Below are 13,291 nucleotides of genomic sequence, written 5' to 3' on the forward strand. Positions count from 1 at the left end.
GTTGATGAAATTTAACAAGTTTCACTTTCAACTGTACTGCGGTCAGTCACACGCACTGTGGATGGGATTTAGCCTACTAATTCAGCCATCGCCATCATCCAGTAGGGGGATCCGAACGATAGGGTCTGCTACCCCGGCGGGCCTGTCACTATCGAGTGCATTGTTTACCCCAGGCATGACTGACAGTCTCGAAACCTTGTTGCCGCCTTTGAAACAATGTTTTTACGGAAGACTCTGCAGGCATCTATATTTTAATACATTGTGTCTGGGTGAAATTTAATGCCAGGCTTTTTCATATTTAATGCCACACCTCAAAAAATAGCTAAATTTAATGCTTTTCACGGCCTTAAATCACATGTTCTAAATTTAATGCTTTTTAATACTTTTTAATGCACCGCGGGGACCCTGAGTATGTTGAGTGAATTAGGATTTAAAAAATGTCTTTCTTGTAATGGCTCAGCAGGCCACAAGTGGCCCCCGAGCCTGAGTTTACCCACCTCTGTTGTAGGATAACTTAGCCAGCGTAATCATTTGAACATGTTCATAGAATACTCCCCTGTCGTCATTACCATTATTATAACACCATTATTATCACCCCCATCATCATCATCAAATGAATAGGGGGTGACAGCCTTACCAGAGTCCTTGGCGATGTCCTCCTCTTCATCCTCGGGCTCGTGGTTCTCCAGCTGAGCCTTGCGGGCTTCCTGTGACCCAAAAACACACGCGCGCGCACAAACACACACACACACACACACACACACACACACACACACACACACACACACACACACACACACACACACACACACACACACACACACACACAATCATCTTTAAATAAACATTTAGAGCAGTCTCGCCATACATCAAGTCCAACCGTCATAATGACCATCATTGGACCATAGCCATAGAACTCCATTTTTACTACAGTATGTCCACACATTCAATTTTTTTAAAAACCCTACACTACTAGTGCACCATTTGAATCCACCCATCGCTATCTCCAGAGGTTCCAGATACCCATACTGCCCCACAAAAGGCAAAGTGCAGTAACTACGCCAACAATGTATTCAAAGCCTTGGTATTAGGTTGGATATTGTAGTTATGGCAAATATATGACATGACAATATCTCTCTAAAAAGGGGACACATTAGACCATGAGGCTTTGTCACAAGATAAAGAACATCATTTTGATAAAGTATAGTTGCTGCACTTAGCCTTTACAGGGCAGCAGAGCCGTGCAAAAATGACATGAGCACCCACCTGGGCCTCCAGCTCCTTCTCGTTCATGTCCCTGTGCTTGCACACCAGCACAGCGTTGGTGGTGGACTGGGCTCCAGCCTTGGCTCTTCTCTTGCTCAGACGCACTCTGTGGTCAAGGACACGCGGCAAGACGGACAGATCAGAATCTCATTCCAACATCAGTACTTTGTTCAGCTTCAGTTTAGCATCATCATAGAATAGATTCGAAAAAAACCCTGCCCATAATCTTGTTCCATTTAAGCTCCAATCAGTAAATAACAAACTGCTTACACCAGGCAGCAATATTTGATATATACAGGCGGCAATATTTTATATGCCGTTGGTGTCGAAAACTGCTGCTGCACTCAAAGCCATTCCCTCGCGGCAACATGATTGAACTGTTTATAAGGAAGGATCTAGGTCTAGGCGACCGACGCGCAACATGACACGAGACGGGGAAGCCATCAACGTCAAATAGTGCTGCCTGGTCAAATGGCGTCAAAAAATGGCGCCAGGGTTTTGAGACTGTGCTGTGAAAACCATGATTAGGGCAACCATGGCCTAAAGGTTAGAGAGGTGGTCTTGGAAGGGTGCAGGTTTGAATCCCACCCTTACCTCTACGTAAACCTCAATTCATGGCTGAATACCCTTGAGCAAGCCACTTAACAATTTAACATTGCTCCAGGGGCTGTAACCAAACTGTAAGTCGCTTTGGATAAAACTATCCGCTACGTGTAATGGAGTGTAATGAGGAGGTCATTCGGTACCTGGTCTCCAGTTCGTTGTAGTATACACCATCTCCATCCCTGAAGATGAAGAAGTAGTTTTCCTCGTAACCCTTGCTGGCCTTGTTCTTGACGTTCCAGTTGTACTCTCGCGCAATCTTGTACTCGTACCTGGCAAACAAGGAGATTTGGTCACAATGGGACATTTGGAAAACACCACGGTACATATAAAATGGCAGGAACATGTGACTTCAAACACCAAAAACATGAGATTTTTTTTCCGCACACCTCAGCTGGTAGGTACGTTAGATGTGACGGAGGTCATCTTGCACCTGTTCACCCCCCTCGGGGATCGAACGTACGATCTTGTCAACTACAACGGTTCGGCAATGGGAGACACAGTACGATACCGCTGGGCCAAGAGACTAGTCTCTCGGCCCAACGGCACGAGACTGTATGAGGCTATCGGAGGGAGGTTTACCAACGTTCCACGCCAACTCTGTGCTAGTTAGCCTCCGTTACACTCTCCCCCTTAAACCTCACTCCCATCCCGGGTCAGCGGCACCACTGTGACGGAGGTCATCTTGCACCTGTTCACCCCCCTCGGGGATCGAACGTGCGATCTCGTCAACTACAACGGTTCGGCAATGGGAGACACAGTACGATACCGCTGGGCCAAGAGACTAGTCTCTCGGCCCAACGGCACGAGACTGTATGAGGCTATCGGAGGGAGGTTTACCAACGTTCCACGCCAACTCTGTGCTAGTTAGCCTCCGTTACATAGAGATGACCCATACCTCACCAATCAGAAAAAAATAAAAATAAAACTAACATTTTTATTTTAGACCTTCATCAGGTAAACTTTTAAAATCCCACACACTGATTATATTCTTGTAACATCATGAATAAAGACAGCGTGCAGGGGTTCTATACTTTTTTCAAACTAGAAAAAACATTATAGTAGAGGGTAGAGCACAGTGCTCTGCCAAGCCAGATCAGAACAAATGAAATGAAATCATTGTCAAAAAAAAACAAACAAACAAAAAAAAACTCACCTTGAGCAACTGTCAGAATTTCAGAATGCTACATTTGTGCCCTGTGGAGTTATTTTGCAAACCAGCCAACCAACAAAACAAAACCCTGGTGAAAGCATTATCTCCTTGGTGGTGGTAGTGAGCATCAACATTGGTAGTTGGAGCTGAATAAACATGCAAACACAGCACGGATAACGAGGTCGCCAGTTGCGATGCAGGCTGATGCAACTCAGGTGTAACAGAGGGAAACGCTGCGCTGTGAATACCCTATTGGTACCCTTCTCTGCAAAGGATGCCCTATTTAATATTTGCTGCCTTATTGCTTACAATTCTTCCGGCATGTAGTCGATCTCCTCTTCGAAGTCTCTCTTGCGCTTGCGTAAGGTGTCTTCTTGTGGCAGGAAGTATGCCACAAACTGGTTTCCTTCCTCGTCCATCATACCTCTGCGGAAACATAACACAACAGCTGTTAACCACACGGGGGCTTATAGTGCATTGGTCCCAACTCCCATTCACACGATATTCACTACAAACCCACAAACATCAAAGATTACTAGGTAGGATGGCACCTAACTCAAAAACAGAACAAAAGAAAAGATGTTTTTTTTGACTGTTTTAAACCTTTATTGTGATAGAACATTGCGAGAGAGACAGGAAATGAGTGGGGAGAGAGAGATGGGGAAGAATCGGCAAAGGACACAGGCCGGAATCCAACCCGGGTCGCCGGCGTAGTAACCCAATGCCCTGACGTTAGGTCACGCACGGCAGGGCCATATTTTGACTGTTAACATGCATTTCAGTATCCCAAATATTATGAGGACATTCAATTAAATATTTTTGACTTGGACAGATGGGTCTCATACTCATTACCACCGTTCTCCAAGTGTAATCGTTAGAAACATACTGTAGGGAAAACGATAAGTCCTGAAGGAGAGACACTGGACCCCGTTTCTCAACTGTTCTGTTGCTAGCCAGTTAGCAACTTAGTAAGTTGCCAATAAGAAATTGCATTACAACCAAGTAGGTTGCTAACTTAGTTAGCAACGACACTGTCGCGAAACGCACCCCTGAATAGCAATTACCTGGTAAATGCTTGAAGACTAATACAGGGGTAAGGTAAATACTCATGTGTACCTGTACAACATGCAGGCGATGGAGATTGCTCTTACCTGATCATGGCCTGAGACATAAATTCCACACCTGCAGGAGCAGACATATCTTTGGGAGCAGGGTCCGAGTCGAAGATGACCTGAGCACATGGGTTTATCCACATCTGGGCCGGGACAAGAAAAACGAGACGAGATTAGAATAAACAAAACTATGACTGTTATTGCGTGCAAAGTTGTAAAACAAAATCAACTTTGCATTAACAAGGTATGCACGAAGCAAAAACATTTGTATAGTAACAATGCCCATGCACTACATTACATTACATTTTAATACATTAGATTGCATTGGGCCACTGCTTTTGTCCAAATCGACAGTCATTACAGAGTATTTGCTATTACAGTTATTACAGTTCCTGGAGCAATCGTACGTTTAGGTGCCACCAACCTCTGATCTAGAGACCATCCCCCCTTAACGAAAACCACAGGTGCCCGCTCATGCAATGGTCAAAATGGCCAGATTGGTGTGAGGCTCATACCTTAAAGTCAGGGAAGACTTCCAGCACTTCCACTGGTGTGACCCTGGGTTTGCTGTAATGCTGGGTGACCTGCAAAGAGAGACTATGCTGTCACTCTGCTTCATCTCAAGGAAAAACACACACATACCATAATATACAATGGGTGCAAATTAGGAGTTACCAATTTCTGAAAGACTTTGGTAAACAAAAATAACAAGTTAAAGGGTTTATGAAACGAAAACAAAGTAAAGGAATTTGACCATTTCCAGGACAGATTCTGAAAGTTCTAAGCCTTGTGAATAAAATGGGATATTGTCTGGGTGCTATTTTGTCCTAAAAGTCATGTTAAAATGTTCCCAAAAAGTGTTATGTTTACTTTTTTTGGTGACATGCAAATTTTATGCAAATGATATGCGTGACATAGAAGGGGAGAGTTCACCTCATTCCACCTTGTTCAGATCAATGGCGGCTAGTACCAAAACAAAGCGCAGTGTCAAGCAGTGTGTTGCTGGAGGGCCGAACGGTGCCAGCTGCAAAAATGGCTACTTGACAGAAGGAATATCTTTGCACAAGTTCCCTTCTGTGAAGAATGATGGAACTGTGGCCGACAAGGAGAAGGCTAAAACAAGCTAGGGCTCTGTGGATCCAATGTGTGGTTTTGAAGCAAGCTTCACCACAAATGTGGAGATCGTGGGCATGGTTGGACTGAAGGGAATGCTATTGCCTCAAGCAGTTCCAACAATTGACATCGCCAGCGTGCAGACTGAAACTGCCCCTGTAACTGCTCGGGCACGAAGACAGGTGAGTGCACTGCTTTGCTTTAGGCTACTCGTTTTACCTTGTCCATCTGCTTTGTATGCTGTTTTCAGGAAAGGGTAATGCACATTACATGCCAAACCGATGCGAATGCTCTCGGAATATGCACTTTTTGTTGATTGCCATTCAACTGGTCAATAAATTGGTTTTGGGAGGATATCCGTGCATCAGCGTGGTGCTCTCGGTCGAGGACAGCCAACTCAGACTGGGCTACTGCTTAGCGAATAAACGGAGATGCACATAGCGTAGGCCTACTTTGAAGCGTTGATTGTTTGTTTTTAGTATTGTGGTGCACGTGTGGTTGACGTTTGGACACACCTCGTCCTCAGAGTCAGGCTGAGGGACACGCGACGCCTGTGACTTTGAGCACAAAAAATAATAATAATGATAAACGCTAAAAATATGCTGAGGACTCAGGCTATCTAGGGTATTTTTCCAACAGCCTAATACCTCCGTTTTTTCTCTAGTTGATGATATTTTTGCATGTAGCCTACATGCATTTCAATCACACTATATCGCGCAATTGAATCAAAATGCCCCCCATTTGTCAACAAACACACACGCCATGTCATCTTTGGGTCATGGCAAAGCGCCCTTAGCCACCATAACCATAAACAAAACGAACTGTCAGGCTATGTCAACAATCGTCACTTCGCCTGTCAGACATGTCACTTTCTGCAGATGTATCAGTGCCTCTGAAATAGATTTGTGCTGCTGTTTTTTTTTTTCTCATGAGGTTGGATGTGTGGTTTTTCGACACGCTGATGTTTGTATCAGAATTTTGGTTCCTTTGTAAAATGTGGGTCCATCAAATGTGTGTCGTTTACTCAGATCGCCATACTAGCAAACCAGGGACTCTCCTCTTTGATGTCACAGCCCAGCTCATTAGTCACACCAAATTTCACAGAATTCACACTTTGAGTTGCCATTTTCACAAGTTCCTCCGGGATGATTGGGTTCAAAGTCTCATCGATGCTATCAGAAAAAACAAGTCTTTAATGGGAATGACCATTTGTTTTCGTTTCATAAACACTTTAAATACAATAATAAAAAATGAGTAATGTTCTCACGGTCTTCTGGGCATCCTCAAATGTTTTTTCAATGGCCGCGATCTGACTGTCTCTGTCTTTGTAGATCTCTTCCTCTGTGAACTGCTGCTTGACGGAGACACCGATCCTAGGGAAGGCAGTGGATTCAAAGTTATACTTCTGAAAACATCTGAATATGGCCTTGGTTATATGTATTCCAATAATTTTAGAAATGGATATTATTCTATTTGTTTACACAGCATTATGGATCACTATTGTGGCAGGTGCATTTCAGAAAACTCCGGTTTTAAAAATATCCATTGTTGGAAGCTAGAACTCTGTTTATGTGTAAACAAAAGGCCCAAACAGAGCCTAAATTTGATTTTGAAGTTACACTGTAGGTAGCAGTTTGTGCCACCGTTGCTGGCAGTTATAATACGGTAGGCTACATGGACTTACTTGACCTCCACTTTCTCATTGGAAACACCGTATCTGTTGAACTCTGTGGAGATGTACTCTGTCTTTCTCATCCACGGCACAACCTTGGCGTGCTGCTGGGATCTGGAGGGTGAAAAAAATCAAGACAACCAACCATTTAACACAATATTCTTTATGCCAGTCATCAGAGGTATATAAATGTAAACATCCTACACCAATGTTGATTCAAAGTATTTTAAATGAACTGAGTCAGTGAGTCCAGGACTGCCACCCAAGCGGTAAGTGAGGCAGCCTTAGGATTTGTAGAAGCCTTGCAGAAAAGTAGAATTACAGTCTTCCTGCAATAGTACTTCTAGTTCTGATGTTATGAAATTATTAGGTTATGTTATGCCTACTTCAATACTTATCTTATTTAGGGCTATTATTATTGCTATTTGTGTGTGTGTGTGTGTGTGTGTGTGTGTGTGTGTGTGTGTGTGTGTGTGTGTTTGTGTGCAGTCGGAGTCAACATTATAGTGGTGATATTGAGCTATATAAGTAAATGTTGTTGTGTTGTATTAGATTGTGTTGTATTGTATTGTGCATCCATGTTAACTCTCTCTCTCTGCGTTACCTTTTGGAGCTGGTAGGTGCCTGGATGTCCTCCTCTAGCAGCTTTTCATCCGCTGGGTCGAGCATAACTGGACAAAAAATGACCAGCACATTATGGAATTGTTATTAATATTATGCAATTATGTTATTTGAATTTACAAACGTGTTTCCTGTTTACACATGACATTAATGTGTGCACCATAGACTTCAGCTTACTGTTGGGATCTACACGGTAGGTGTCGGGGTTGATGAGGTCAATTGTGACCCCCAGGTCAGGTTCGGTCAAGAGGTCATGCTTGTGTTGTTTCTCGAGTGAGGTGGCCTTGTACTGGACGAATCTTTAAGGAAAACAAAACATTACCATCAGGTCATGCAGTGTCTTACCTGATCCAACATGATTTCAATACAGAATACTGTGTGAATATTGCAAAAGGTAACATTTCACAACTAATCACAATGTACACATCATACCTGTGCTGGTCAAATGGGTAAGTGATGAACTTTGGGTCGAAGGGTATGTCTGGAAGACTATTGCAGTACTTCACCCGACACACAACGCCAGACCTGCAGAGAAATGAATAAACCTTACTTTAGCGCTCTATGGCATCGAGAATTCTTAGTTTACTTTTACACTCAGTAAGACCATAATGATCATGTGATAACATGCAGCAGGTCAAATGAATATGGCAAGTGACACTATTTTACCAACCTCTCTGGGACGGTCCTGTGAGATGAAGCCCTGAGAAATACAATATAGACAAGTCTTAATATCACTGTACTTTTTTTTATCATCTGCCCACAAGCTTCCTAGCCAAGTTATTACGCAAAAACATATTGCATCTATTCTCTGCACCCGTGGCTGATGTACAAACACACCACTGTGGTCAGTGGCCACTAATGAACTACAAAAAGTATCGTCGACTCCAGTGTGTTATGCTCTATTGATACTTGAATCTGATAAGGAAATCGCATAACTGGATGCATAATAGTGTATAATGGCAGCCCACGACCTAGCATATTAGCTGAAGAAAGTTACCTGCTATGGCCATCTTCGCGTTCGCGTTGAGCTTGCGTTTGGATTGTTGGAGCCATCGTCAAGGAGATGGACGAATGTGTAAAACAACCCTTCGCCTGGCTGTGGTCCGATCAATGAGAATATAGATAAAGATTTCGAACAATTTGAAATTGATAATTATGCTACACCGCAACGCTATCTTCCGCCAGATACATTTCGTTGGTATCTTGAACTGCTCTGTGGACAGCCATACCCGGATAACTATGTATTGTGCCACCTAGTGTTGTGGAAGAAGACATCAAATACTATGGACCCCTGAAGAGATCACAGCACAGACCTTTAGAAAATGGAATTCATCATAAATGACGAAAATTAAACACCCATTTCTCATTTGGATTTTAAACGACAGTCAGGAAGAAAATAGTGCAGGAATACTTTAAGGCCACTGTAAAAAAAAAACAACAACAAACAAACAAAAAAAAACCAACCCAATCTCGCCTACTCACAGTGGACTTGTCAGTAGGTCCTACCTGAGATATTTTTTTTCTTCTTCAGCGTTTTCCGGTCATTGTAATGGGGCCAGAGTTTGTTAACATTTAAAAAAGAATTCTGGATTTATTCCCAAAAACATCCAAAAGGTTATGCAACATCAGCAGACAACTAGCAGACAGTGATATCTTTTGGGAAAATAGGCCTATGTCAAGATAGCCTGGCTCTCGCGCAGACCCTTCGCGCTTCGGTAAACTTCGTGACCTATCCATCTCTGCGTGAGAACCAGGTTAATGTCAAGAAGGTTTTTAATGAAAACAAAACCTGCTGCCTTTAGAATAGCTCAGATCTCGGAAAGGGCTGAGCCGAAAATGCAGCATCAACGGGTACTGACAAGACAAGGGAAACGTGAGCAATAGAACAGCATATTGTCAGAAGAGCTCATTTAATCTTGTGTTTTCTCCGGTCATAAAAAGCCATATTAAACAGAAAAGACACAAACAGAGAAACTCTTGAATATGAACCAAGTAAATATCAACTTTATTGCTTAACAACAAAACAGCCTTCACTGTGAGTGATATACAAATTAATCTCTACAAGGTAAAAAAGGAAGAAAATCTCTGAAAATTTAACTAAGTCACCAGTCAAATTATAAACAGAGTCACTGAAAAATTACCTCAGCCGGAGACTGAGAGTTTTGTCACACTAAATTCCATTTTAGACATCAGGACTCCCCATGTCAGTCTGAGCAAAGACAGCATTCTCTTTGTTTACACATTCAAATTCAACATCTATATACACAGGTATATATATCATTAGAGTGTATGTAACCCTCGTGCCATACAGGAAAAGGGCGGGGAGTGTAGGCTGGTTTAATGTAGTGTAGCATTGTGTCCAACTCCGTGTGGAAAGTCCGTATTTATGTGAAGCCTTTCTGCTCTCCTTCAGGGAATGGCCACCGCACCCATTAGTCTAACAGAAGGGCCCATCCTCTAGAACTGCTTATCTCCAGTGCAGAGGGCTTCATGCTGCTCCACGGAGAAGGACTTGGAAAACCGAATAAGCATTTTAAAAGAAAAACACGAACAGGCCCCACTCTCTATTCTTCTTTCCTGACAGGAGATATTTTCTTCCCATCCGTCCAACCTTATGTCTGCATCTCCCCAGAATGATCAACCCTACAAAAAAGAAGACAAAAGATGTAATAAAACAATAATTAAAATAGACATTAGATAATGTAAAACAGCAACTGTGACAAATGACTCTTAAATAACTCTGTTATTAATTGTGTATAACAATACATCAAAACCAACGCATCATAGAGCACTCCATAATAGCGCACGATTTTCCTGTGTAGTGATACCTATGCCTCCACCTCCACACAACGCACCAATCAACACGTCTGCTCTACACATCCGTATTGCGGTACATTTAGGGGCAAAATACACAATTAATCTCATTTTGACTCAATAACATGAATGGGAATGATCCAAGTCATAGAATACCATTTCTTCTCATTTCAAAGGTGACACCAAACTAGTTTTAGTTTTTCCACATGAAACACAAAATTGAAGCCAATTCTGCAAACCAAGAGTTACACTAGAAGGAAAGACGTCTTAGCTCTGAGCAGAATAATAGCCTGCAATAACTAGGGAATATTTAGGAGATCCTACCTAGACTGACGAAAATCCATTAGGCCCATTTGTTAAACGAGGTTGTAAAATATATTTTTTCCACCAAGATGATTGATGACACCAGCATAAAGCATTACTAGGTATGCTCATAAAGTGTCTGAGTAGACAGAATATTTGTAAAGGTTAAACGTAATGCTTAGTTCATCATTTTACTGAAACATTTCATCAGCCAAGCGTGACACTCCCCACTTCAGATATGTTACCAAAATAGTGCCAAAAGAATTAAACAATGCACAGTCCAAAAAAGAAAGAAAAATCAGAAATGAAGTTGTACTGTTACTGTAAGGAGGATATTCTTGATTTTGTACAAATACATGTTTACTGTGGCCTAGAAATCTAGACGCCCCTAGTGGCCGCAAATAGGGGTTTAGCTCGCTAGGGTATGTTTACTGAGTACTTTAACATACATATTATTTGTTTGCATTAGGCATGTTCTTTTTTTATTCAAACCCCAAATATATATTCAGTTTGAGCATGCCTACTTTGGTAACTTTTCAACATTTCACCTGGTACACACATATGGAATGAGACGCCAGTGTTGTGCCAATAAGAAAACACAGTAGAACACAAACAATTATAATATATAATATAATAATAACAAATATAACAAATTGTGATACCAGAAATAGGTAAAAAAAGGTCTACATATTATAAACACAGCAAGTGAACCCATGGCCCTTTGACCCAAAACATTTATTTCCCCTGGGGAAAGCCTTCTGACAGCGGAAAGTGGTGGCAAGCATAACCACCACCATCTCAAACTTAAATTAACTATTGAGGAACATTAAAGAGAAGTGTGCAGTAAATACTTTGCAAAATGCTATTTAGCAATTCTGCTGGCCTTTAACTTCTATTTCTCTCATGATGTACTAGGTTTGTCCCTGCTCACTACTGTTCCATTCCCAAGTGGTAGGAACATCCCAATATCCCACCAGGAGTCGGCTACTTCCCACATCAAAGCATTCCAGCCAGCAAGAGGAACAAACTACAAACATGGAGGGCAAAAAATACTTGCCAACCTTTCATAGACGTGAGGCAAGATCAACACAACTTCACCCTGGCCAAGCACAGGAATTGTTTTGCAGTCATTAACCTACTCAATTAAACCTTTGTACAGAGTAATCATTTCTGATGAATATGTTTAATAACATATTCTTATCTCTGTTCACTGCCATTGCCGTGTTGTCAACATTTACAATGTCTCAAGGTCGGCATACTCCAACGCGATCCCAGTTTGCGATAGCTGTTCCAATGCTTTTTAGTAAGAAGTCAGGAACACAGTTCCCACCAGTCTGGAGTACACCGTATGGCATAAACTCACAACAGCAATGGAATGTTGCTTTTCGGCCCTGGCAAGTTTGAGGAAGGGGAGGAAAATCATACACTGCGTTTGTGGGGATGACATTCAGTTATCTTGCAAGCCTGTGTTTACAAGCAAGTGTATGCAAGGTATGTCGCTCACCTGGTTAACATGTACAGCATTTGTCCTGGGTCGTCTGCAAACACCCTGCAAATATCAAGAAGACACTCGTCTTTAGCACAAGAAACACAACTTGTTTGAAATGAATTCACATTAAACAAATAGTGCCAGTAGCTGGACCACATTTAACCTCACTATTCAAACAAAAATATCCAACTAATAAAATGAACCATACTTTGAGGTACAGTGAGGGCAATACATAACCCACTAATCAAGACAGTTTAGGCTCTTACTCTCAAAAGACAACAAGATGCAACATAACACTAACCCATCTCCCCAGTGATAAAAGGCTCTGTCCTGGTAGAAGAAGCAAAGGAAGAGCCACACGCTTATCGTCTCCATCCAGAAGATGACAAACAGGAACCACACTGAGGAGAGAAGCAGCTCACACACCATCCTTACAGATGGTCGGTGGTGCTGTGCACAGGAAGGCAAAACAAGGGAGACATTAAAAATACATTATGAATATGCACTATTACTAACCCACAAGTGGCTAGTAAACGTTATGTTGGACAGGGGCACAGTACAAATACGCCAACACAATGGTGATACATCACATTTGGTAGATCTTTGGTAGTCCTCATCTATGGAATAGTTACACACATATGTAGGCCTAAGCTTATGCTTCTGCATATTTTTATGAAAAAACAGATAGGACCTTTTGGAAAAGGCTGTGCATTTTCTATTTCATTGCACTGTGCATTTCACAAGTAATGTGTCAAGTCATCAGCTACTTTCACTCACCGTCAGTTGTTCCGATGGTTTTAAAAAAGCTTTATTTAGCCACCTAGGTCAGCAGCCAACTATCTGAAACATTTGTTAGTGTTCACTTTACAAACAGTAGCTAATGTTAGCTTTAGCGTTCCGCGGCCAGTCTTTCAACTAATGTGAGAGCTACTGTTGTAGTCGCGTCAGCATCAAACGGATTTTCCCTAAACTGCTTCATGTAGAAAAATGGGTAACAAGAATAATTAAATTAACTTGAAAATCGTCTTCTTTTAACACGCTTTCTTGTGGGCGACAAAACTAAACAAACAAAGCAGTGTTGTTTTCTTGCCACTTCTGCCACTTCCCGTTTCAGACTCATCAGTTCTTTATTCACTGTCGCCATC

The 13,291-nt window shown here is 42.0% G+C and overlaps 1 protein-coding gene and 1 long non-coding RNA gene across 2 annotated transcripts in view; both read right to left on the bottom strand.

Moving 5' to 3' along the window:
* The window catches only part of paf1 (PAF1 homolog, Paf1/RNA polymerase II complex component), a 15,518-nt gene extending 6,770 nt beyond the window's left edge, over positions 1-8,748 (bottom strand). The window contains exons 1-13 of the mRNA XM_063204954.1: positions 8,538-8,748; positions 8,211-8,240; positions 7,973-8,065; positions 7,718-7,839; positions 7,524-7,590; positions 6,932-7,033; positions 6,515-6,620; positions 4,650-4,718; positions 4,174-4,277; positions 3,332-3,448; positions 2,013-2,141; positions 1,267-1,372; positions 638-707 (exon numbers count right to left, since the gene is read on the bottom strand). Coding sequence (XP_063061024.1) covers positions 638-707; positions 1,267-1,372; positions 2,013-2,141; positions 3,332-3,448; positions 4,174-4,277; positions 4,650-4,718; positions 6,515-6,620; positions 6,932-7,033; positions 7,524-7,590; positions 7,718-7,839; positions 7,973-8,065; positions 8,211-8,240; positions 8,538-8,593 — 1,171 coding nt within the window. The 5' untranslated portion in view covers positions 8,594-8,748. The remainder of the gene's footprint in view (positions 1-637; positions 708-1,266; positions 1,373-2,012; positions 2,142-3,331; positions 3,449-4,173; positions 4,278-4,649; positions 4,719-6,514; positions 6,621-6,931; positions 7,034-7,523; positions 7,591-7,717; positions 7,840-7,972; positions 8,066-8,210; positions 8,241-8,537) is intronic.
* A 769-nt stretch (positions 8,749-9,517) lies between these two features.
* Positions 9,518-13,284, bottom strand: LOC134454149 (uncharacterized). The gene is made up of 4 exons (XR_010035803.1): positions 12,924-13,284; positions 12,448-12,596; positions 12,162-12,206; positions 9,518-10,183 (listed from the first exon to the last, which is right to left on the bottom strand). It is a non-coding gene; the product is annotated as an uncharacterized LOC134454149 (long non-coding RNA).
* Between the last annotated feature and the right edge of the window lie 7 nt (positions 13,285-13,291).

This window comes from Engraulis encrasicolus, chromosome 8, assembly GCF_034702125.1.
Source record: "Engraulis encrasicolus isolate BLACKSEA-1 chromosome 8, IST_EnEncr_1.0, whole genome shotgun sequence".
Taxonomy (NCBI): Eukaryota; Metazoa; Chordata; class Actinopteri; order Clupeiformes; family Engraulidae; genus Engraulis; species Engraulis encrasicolus.